This window comes from Thamnophis sirtalis, unplaced genomic scaffold (assembly GCF_051295495.1).
Source record: "Thamnophis sirtalis isolate CommonGarterSnake01/CBP01778 unplaced genomic scaffold, rThaSir2_p1.2 scaffold_4, whole genome shotgun sequence".
Lineage (NCBI taxonomy): Eukaryota > Metazoa > Chordata > Lepidosauria > Squamata > Natricidae > Thamnophis > Thamnophis sirtalis.
Window position 1 is genome coordinate 111008955 of NW_028261384.1, and position 10074 is coordinate 111019028.

Consider the following 10074-nt stretch of genomic DNA (forward strand, 5'->3'; position numbering starts at 1 on the left):
CCTGTCCATGCCCTCGGGGGTCACAGGATCAAACTCATCCCAGATGGTCTCCACAAGATTCATACCCGTCGACTCGCCCGAATCTACCAAGTCAGAGTCTAACCCTGTCCAGATATGAGCGATTTTATCTTGCAGATACTGAACAAAGAGCAGCGAACATATCTTATCTCTTATACAGAAAGGAAAGAAAAAACCAACCCACATCATTTAAGACTGCTCTGGATTTAAGATACTTCCCTCTTTCACATTATACCCTAAGCCTCACTTCACTAAACATCAGGAATTATCAAACTGTGGAATGCCAGTGCTGGCAAACATCCATATTTATCATCTGTAGATTGCATTGAAAGTAATTTAGAATGAAGGACGTTTATTAAGCAACATATAGAGTTCTATTATTCTTCTTTTCTTAGATTTTGGATTTGCCTTCATAGCAACAGTCACTTTCTACCTAAATTTTGTATTAATAGAAATAAAAAAACAGAAAATGAAGAACTGTGAACAAAATATAAATCATATTAAAATAATTTGTCAGAATCTCCACAGTTTAGAAAGGGCATGTTTGATATTTTTATTTCGCATGCTATAAATGATTGGATTGAGCAAGGATGGAAGAAGGAATATAGAACAGTCAACCCAAAATCTAAGTAAGGTTGTGTGTTAGGGGGAGGCCTTCCATAGGCAAAACATCCACTTAAAAATAACATAGACACAACTGTAAGGTGGGGAATACATGTGGATAAGGCTTTTTGTCTACCTTGATCAGAAGGGATTCTTAACACTGCCTTGAAGATCACTGCATAAGATGCAAAAATAAAAGTAAAACAGCCTAGTGAAGCAATGATACTGGCCATAACAATTCCAACCTCAATTAGATTTAAACCAGAGCAGGATAATTTTAGCAATTGTGGACTTTCACAGAAGAATTGATTGACTACATTAGAACAAAAAAGGATGGAAAAGGTGCCAATGGTATGCAACAATCCATACAGAAGTCCAGCAAACTACACTACAATTATTAGGAAAGAAAGAGAAAGATTTGAGCAACACATCCAAAGTAAGAGATGTGTCTGATATCCATGAGAGAATTGATCTACAATTCTTCATGAATAAAAGCAGTGTCTTCCTTACAAACTGTTCTTTTCCTTTTCTGAATAAGGAGTAAGGCAGGTGAAGGGAAAACAAAATACAAATTATATTAAAAGTAAAAATAAAAATAACGTTTTAAAAATTCATTAAAACCTCCAAAGTTGAGAAATGACATATTTGATATTCTTGTTTCTCATGCTATAGATGATTGGATTGAATAGAGGTGGAAGCAGGGCATACAGAACAGTTGATCCCATATCTAAATAAGGTAGAGTGTTAGCAGAAGGTCTCAGATAGGCAATGCATCCACTTAATAGAAAAATAAACACTACCGTAAGATGGGGAATGCAAGTGGATAAGGCTTTTTGCCTTCCTTTTTCAGAAGGAATTCTTAACACTGTCTTGAATATCACTGCATAAGATACAAGTATAAAAGTAAAGCAACCTAGTCCAGCAATGATACTGGCCACAATAATTCCAAACTCAATTAGATTAAATCCAGAGCATGATAGTTTTAGCAACTGTGGAACATCACAGAAGAATTGGTTGACCACATTTGAACAAAAAAGTATGGAAAAAGTCCCACTGGTATGCAACGTTCCATAAAGAATACCTGTAAGCCACACTAGAAGAATTATTTTAGCACAGTGTTTCCAATTCATCACCATCTCATAATGTAATGGATTGCAAATGGCAACATACCGATCATATGCCATAACTGTCAGGAGGGAAAAATCAGAAACTTCAAAGCAGAAAAAGAGAAATACCTGAGCTGCACAACCAAAGTAAGAGATTTGTCTAGTGTTCATGAGAGAATTTATCATGGATTTGGGGACAATGGCTGAAACAATGGCCATGTCTTGTAGAGCTAAATTCGTAAGAAAGAAATACATGGGGCTGTGCAGTCGATTGTCAAAAGCAACTGCAGAGATGATCAGAAGATTTGTTGTTACAGTTGCCAGATATAACACAAAGAACAAGAAGAAATGCAAAAGCTGCAGATGCCGATTATTTGAGAATTCCAGAAGCAAAAAATAAGGCACTGTAGTTTGGTTCTCCATCTTTTATTCATAACAAAGCTGGCATTACTGCAAGGAAAGAAAGGAGGGAAATTCAGTTAGATAAAATTTTGGAGGTGGCATTTTAATATGTGGTGAGAATAGAAAACATCAAGAAACATAAAACATGGATGCAATGAACAGAGGTTCTGAAAACAGGGATGTCGGATGGGGATAGCAGAGTACAATGTTTCCCATTTTTACCCATCTGCACTTCATGACCAATCATCAACCTCACATTTTTTCTACTTTCCTCTTTTCAGGTGTGTTATCCCATGTAGTGATCAAAACCATTGGCTGGGAGTACAACAAAGTTGGTTTAGGTCTATTTTCATCAATGGAAGATTACTCTGAATAATCTGATCCATCATAATGTGTCTGCACTCCTACAGGATTGCGATAGTGTTGGAAAACTGGAGAAACCCAATGTATGATGCTTTGTGCTTCTGGAAGAAAGTGAGTATAAATCTACACAATAAATATAAAAATGATTTGCTATATCGCTTACTTGGAAATCTTGAGAACACACATTTCCTTTTTGTATAATGTTTCTTTGTGTGTTAAATAAGTGATGGCAATGCTTTTATCTCACTTTCCTTACCAGATGTTAGGCTAAAATAATAGCACAAACAGCTTTTAAACTAATACTTAAATACAAGATAATTAATCATGTATTTAATAGCATAGTATTAAGTAGAAAATGATAGAACTTAAGCTACAATTTAACTGCTGTTTTGATATCCACTTAGTGATAAGCACACAATTATATCACTGTTAAATACATTTAATCAAAGGAGCTCAAATATCAGCAGAATAAATTAATAAATCCCCTTGTCGAACAATCAGAAGCTAATGAAAACTCAGTTTGAAAAGGCAGTATTCCATCCAATATAAACAAACACATTTGTAGTAGGGTTTAGACAGAAAATGAGACACAACCTATTGCACCTTTTTACTCTGATATCTCACCATTTTTAACAATGTCGAAAGCCATGTTACCAAATGTTCAACAATAATACTTAACTTGTTTAAAAACACAGACATAAAAACACATTTTACTATGCATTTCTTTTTTTCATATACAGATAAATGATGAGATGACTTTGCCAATGCTAATGCATCCATGTGGGATCAGTTCATACATGAAGATTTGCTCCAAATTTCTGCAAATTATAACTGCTTTTTATTCTTCACAATTATCATGTGAAAAATGTTAGGGTTAGTTACAACAATATATAGTTAGAACTTAAGTTACAACTAACTGCTATTTTGATATCCACTTGGTGATAAATACACAATTATACTGTTAAATACATTTAATCAAAGGAGCTAAAATATTAACAGAATAAATTAATAAATCCTCTTGTGCAACAATCAGAAGCTAATGAAAACTCAGTTTGAAAAGGCAGTATCCCATTCAATGTAAACGAAACACATTTATAGTAGGGTTTAGACAGAAACCTATTTTGCCTTTCTACTGTAGTATTTCACCATTTTTTAACAATGTCAAAATCCATGTTAGCATATATTCAACAATAATACTTAACTTGTTTAAAAACACAGAAATAAAAAAAAAACATTTTACCATGCATTTCTTTTTTTCATATACAGATATATGATGAGATGACTTTGCCAATGCTAATGCATCCATGTGGGATCAATTCATGCATGAAGATTTGCTCCAAATTTCTGGAAATTATAACTGCTTTTTATTCATAATTATCATGCGGAAAATCTACCAATGTTAAATATATAGTTAATTCATTTTTAAAGTCTACACGGAAAGCTCTCCAAATCTGCCTTTACCAGTAAGACAATGCTGTCCCACTAATTTTCAGGTAGTGAAAAATCTATCTATAGTCATAGATATTTCTATTCTGAATGTTGATTAATTTTGTTTTATTTCCCTCAAGAGACGTGTACACCAAAATGAAACTGACTTCTATGTGCTTGTTAACATAGTTAGCAAATGTAAATAAAACTGACTTCTATGTCCTCATTAATATAATTGACCATTAAGAACACAACAGCTTCCTCCAGGATCAGTTAGCATATCACATAGAATAATAATACCTCGGATTATTAACAGAATGAGGGCTGCAGTGTAAATTCTGAAAGATGAAAATCAATCAAGTGGCAAGACTTCCCTGGTAAAGGTTTCATCATTTGTTATTCTCTTTGACCTCCAGTTTTTAAAAATCTCACCCTCTATCCTGCATCCCACATGAAAGCGAAGAACCTGACTGTAAGGACCTGCATCAGCTATCTTCTCAGGAAAGAATGACTCTTGAAACAAATCATAGTTCAAAAAATACTTTTACTGAGAGAAGTGATAACAGAGAAGTCAGGCGGAGTCTGGAGATTCTTTTGAGAAATATTAAGCTAATTTCTCCTGTTTAACCCTCAACTAGTGCCCCATGCCCACCGGTAGCCATTATGATTCCACAAAGGTTTTATGAAATGGGATAGTGATAACCAATCATCCTTGGGGCACCATGGCTTTGGGTAATAGGCTGGAACTGGCTGGTGGGAATCCATCTTGATGGAACAATCTCCCTCCCTAATTCCCATGCAGTTACAGTAAAAGTGAAAGCATTCAAAGAATTCAATTCCAAGAAGCATACCCACAAGAAGCATACCCCCTCTTTTTCGGAATGGCAGCATTCCAGCAGGAACCAGACACTGACCTTGGCTAGGTATGTCCACATATCTAGAAGTGGATAATAATTCTGCCAAATACAAGGGAGAAAGGCCAAAAAGAAGTCTATGGAAAGCTACAGAAATCTAATGGAATGCCAACAGTTACTGAAGGGGAATAGTAATAAGGATACAAACTTGTTGGTTTTAGTAGAAATATTTGTTTTCTGTAAAACACATATATTATGCCTTGTATTTGCAACATATAAGCTTGCACGCTGTAAGTGCCTTTTGTTCCCTGCAACTGACTTCCTGTGGCACTGTTATTAGGGTCTGTAGAATATCTGGCAAATGTCAAATCCTTGCCATTTGAACTCTTATCAATCTGCAGTCTATGGGCATATAACCTATCCCGAATGGAGCTGTAAAGAGCTGTAAAACTGACACCTTTGATATGTCCCCCTTCTGCCTGAGAAGGTATCTCACCTTTGATCTGTGCCCTTCACAACAGGGGGCCAAATGGCCAATCCTGGGAACAGAGGAAAGAGATACTGCTGGTAAGGCTAGTGAGGAGTATTGTAAAGCAGGATGTTATTCTAATTGTATAAAAAGCAGCTACACCTTTTCTGAAGGGTAGTTCTTCCCTGCATATATTTGTGGTATGTTGGGAACAACTGACCATCATGTCTTTAAACTTTGATCAAAGATTACATTGTTATTTGTTGTTATTCAAGCCTCTGTTTAAGTCTCATGTTTGGCTCATTGTGACTTGGATGTGTTCTCAAACTTCTATGGATCTCAACGTATTCTCAAACCTTACATTACAAAACAAAATAATAGAATAGGTGGCATTTGTGTGGGAGTCAAAAATAGCCGGAATATTAAATTGTTGTATTGCAAGCCACATTCGTTTGTAGGGAGAATGTAGCTGCCTGATAAGATTACTGATACATACCTAAAACAAGGCTCAGGGAATGAGATACAATGTAAGCCCATACAGACTTATAAAACCTATAATAGAGTAAATAATACCATAAATCCATAGTAATCAGTATAAAATGTCACAGATCAGATACATAGTGGTTAATATTTAGAAAAGGAGTTATACAAATACTTGTTTTAGAAAAACAGTATACAAACAATATACACATGCACACATATATACATAACACATACATATAGATATATAGTATAGAAGCAATATTAAAATATTTTGTTTTCAGAATCTCCACAGTTTAGACAGGACATATCTAATATTCTTATTTCTCATGCCATAAATGATTAGATTGAACAGAGGTAGAAGAAAAGAATACAGAACAGTCAACCCAAAATCCAAGTAAGATTGAGTATCGGAGGGAGATCTCATACAGCCAAAGCTTCCAGTTAATAGTAACATAGATACTACAATAAGGTGGGGAAGAGAAGTGGATAACACTTTTTGTCTTCCTCTTTCAGAAGGAATTTTTAAAACTGCCTTGAAGATCATAGCATAAGTGTCAGCCCTTCTTCATTCAAAAATCAGGAAAGAAAACCAAATGACTCCATTTGTAGAAATCAAGTGTATTTTTACTAATTATAAATGAATAGAAGCGAAGCTAAGCTAAGTCTGGTTATTTAGGCGTGAAAGCAAATAATATATTGTATAATTCATTCCCCTCCCCTTGGCATCCCGTGTACAGTCCAATCATAATTCTCCCAAATGTCAGGTGTGAAATAACGTCGAAAGGCATCACCAGGATGGAATGCTGGACCGTTGGCCTTGGTGGGAAACACTCCTCCTCCACATGCGCAGTAAGGTGAGCAGTTCAAAATCTAGAATCTTCCTCCAGCACAACAATGTTTCCCCTCCCAAATACCATCAACCCCCTCCCCGTTTCAATGGCAGCCGAAGCAGTAGCAAAGCGGAGGCAAAGCAGAGGCTGACAATAAGACACAAAAATGTAAGTTAAAGAACCTAGTGCAGCAATGATACTGGCAACAAGAATTCCAACCTCAAGTGATTGAAACCAGAGCAGGATAGTTTAAGCAACTGTGGAATTTCACAGAAAAATTGATTGACAATAATAGAACAAAAAAAGGATGGAAAAAGTGCCAGTGGCGTGCAACAGTCCATACAGAAGACCTGCAATCCACACTACAATTGGTATTTTAATGCAGGCTTTCCAATTCATCACCATTTCATAGTGAAGTGGATTGCAAATAGCAACATGCCGATCATATGCCATGGCTGTCAGGAGGGATAAATCAGAAGCTCCAAAGGAAACAAAGATCAAGACCTGTGCAAAGCAACCAAAGTAAGAAATATGTCTGGTATTCATGAGAGAATTTATCATGGCTTTAGGAAGAATTACTGAAACCATGCCCAAGTTCTGTAGAGCCAAATGCATTAGAAAGAAGTACATGGGGCTGTGCAGTTGATGGTCAAAAGCTACTGCAGATATGATGAGAAGATTTATTGTTACAGTTGCCAGATATAACATGAAGAACAAAAAAATGTAAAAGCTGTATATGCCGACTTTTTGAGAATTCCAGCAGCAAAAAGTAAGAAATTGTTTGATTATTCATGTTATATTTCAGACAAAGCTCCAGGGCATAACTGCAAGGAAACAGAGAAGGGAGATGTGGTTAGATCAAATGTGGAAAGTGGCATTTTGATATGTGTTGAGAACAGTAATCAAAAAAGGATATAAAATATGAACAGAATGAAGAGAGAAACAGACTATGGAAAGAATACATGTAGGATGGACACATTAAAGTAGAAGAGTTCACCTTTAATTTCTGTCCATTGTAACCCACACATTCTAAACAAACAAACACCAACCTTATATTTTCCTCTTCTTTCCTAGTCCCAGTTAGGTTATTTTATGTCCAATTAAAAGGATTGCCTATGGTTAGGAAATCCCTACTGAAGTCTACTTTAAGACATAGAAGATTACTTCTATTCCAATCTCTTACAACTTATATAGGATTGTGACTGAGTTAGAAAATTGTTGGATGTGCTTGCTATGTGTGTAGTTTGTGCTTCTAGAAGGAGAACAATGTAAATCTAGCAAATAAATATAACAATAAGTGCCAACACACAAGATGATAGTTAATTGTTGTATGCCAAGCTACATCCCTTTCGAGAGTCCATTTGGCTGTTTGGTAAAGGTAAAGGTTTCCCTTGCATATATGTGCTAGTCATTCCCAACTCTGGCTCTTTGAGTACACTGCAAATACAGACCTAAAACATAGAACGAAGTATAATGTAAGCCTCTGGAGAGCTATTAAATAGTTATAATAGAATAGTAGAATAAGTAATATAATAAATATGTAGAAATAAGAAAACTCACAGAAGTACAGCAAATAAAATTTAAAAAGAGAGTTTATATAGATACATGTTTTAAAAATCAGTGTACAGATCCTCAGTTTTGTTGGTTAATAATTTTTGTTTTTCTGCTTTAAATTTTTCTCTGAAATAAGGTAATATTCTCCCCTGTGATCTCTACCATATCCCCTGAAGAACCAATTAAACCCTTATGGCAAAGCATCAAGCAAAATATTTCATCCTTTTTCATATTTCAGTATTTTTTACTCAAAAATTTGCAAAGATTACAAAGTAATCAAAAAATTAAAATATATACAAGAACCTCTGCGCAGCGCCGGAGGCCACGGAGAAGCTTCGCTCCACTTCTCACTCAGCCTTCCCCCAGAGGTGATCTGAGACTTCCAGCGGTGGAGCTTGGGGAAGCAGCGGCCGCAGGCCGGGTCAGCGGGTGGGCGGCGGGGCACTTTGCATCGTGGGAGCTGCCAAGCGCCCAGGTCTGCAATAAAGGCGCTTGGCAGCTCCCACAATGCAAAGTGCCCATCTCCACAAGAAAGAAGTGAGGGCTTCTCCCGCCTGGCTCTTGTAAGGAAGCATTAAGCGTTTTGTGGCTGGCTGAAATGCACGGACATTTCCAGCCACCCATAGGGGGACTAGGAGGGAAGGAGTCACTCCTCGGGAGTCTATATAGCCAGCAGCCCCAGGAGACAACCCCACCCCCCAGAGAAGAATTGGGGCCACCAAAGCTCCCACACCCACCCACCTTTGGAGTGCAAGAGACAGCAAGGCTTGCAGCGAAGGGAATCTGGACCCTGGGAAGGTTGGGGAGGGGTGAAGAGCGAACCTCCTCCTTCTCCCCCACTCCTCTCTCCTCTGAAGCGTGCCCTCCGAAATAACCCGCCCAACGTAAGCGTGCTCAAGAAGACATGATTGGCTGCTTCCAGATCAGGAGGCGGGAGAATTAGTGCTTCTTTTCCATCTGAACTTCTTTGCCTTTTAACTCTTTATTAACTTTTAGAAGGCGAAAAATTCCTTATGGAAAAGAGGCCCCAAGTTCTCTCGCCTCCTGCTTTGGTTAACACTAAGCAGACACCAAGCCAGACCTGGAATCTGGTAGCAACTATCTTGGCTTTAATTATTTTAAAAAAAAATATTTAAATTTCTTTTCTTTTCCTGAGGAGAGTGGTGAGGCTCCGCCTCCCTTGCCTCTAGTGACTGCACGTCCCTGTTATACACTAACATGAAACTGACTTCTACGTGCTTCTTAACATAATTAGCAAAAAATAAATAAAACTTAATTCTCCATGCTTATTAATGTAAATGTTCATTAAGAACACAATTGATATATTCTATGCTCCAGTTATAATATTGTATAATAATAAGTGAGCTTGTTAATAGAATTGGGGCCACAGCCATACCAGCAGGGCAAATTGTGAAAGGTGAAACAAGAATCAAGTGAGAACCATGTTTCATCACTTCTGATTCCCTTTCACTTCTCTTGAACCTTTATCTTGCTCCTATTTTACAAAACATACTTAAGCACAACATGCCTTACTGGGTTGCTTGAAAACATTCGAAGAACTATGTAGCAACAATGTCAAATATCATCTTAACACCAAAGAAATGAGGAAAGCATTAAAAAAAACCCAAAAGTCGGCTTCCAGGGCGGGACTTTGCCGTTGGCGGCGGATTAATTGAGCTGCCCCCAGATTTCTGGTTCGTTATCTGCTTAAACACCTACCAGATATCTCAGTCTTCAGGCAAGAAGATTGCAGAGAGAGACCCAGCCGGTAAGAGCTTTCTTTGAAGTTTGCAGCTTTTTTTTTGCTGCGAACGGAAGGGAGGAGACAACCAAAGCTGAGTCATACCTCCGGCCAGAAATCTCGGCTGTTTCAACAGCACAAGGCAAAGAAACCCCCCCTTAGGACAATTTTTGAGACACTTATCTGAAACTAATACAAGCGGAGCCCGTACCTGAGAATTTTA

At 37.3% G+C, this 10074-nt stretch overlaps 1 protein-coding gene and 1 pseudogene across 1 annotated transcript; both read right to left on the reverse strand.

The window, feature by feature from the left end:
* Positions 1-1235: 1235 nt before the first annotated feature.
* Positions 1236-2150, reverse strand: LOC148046197 (olfactory receptor 14A16-like). The gene has a single exon (XM_087711937.1). It carries the CDS (start codon positions 2148-2150, stop codon positions 1236-1238), a length of 915 nt encoding a protein of 304 aa, XP_087568063.1.
* Positions 2151-6003: 3853 nt separating this feature from the next.
* Positions 6004-7009, reverse strand: LOC148046198 (olfactory receptor 14J1-like; annotated as a pseudogene).
* Positions 7010-10074: the final 3065 nt, after the last annotated feature.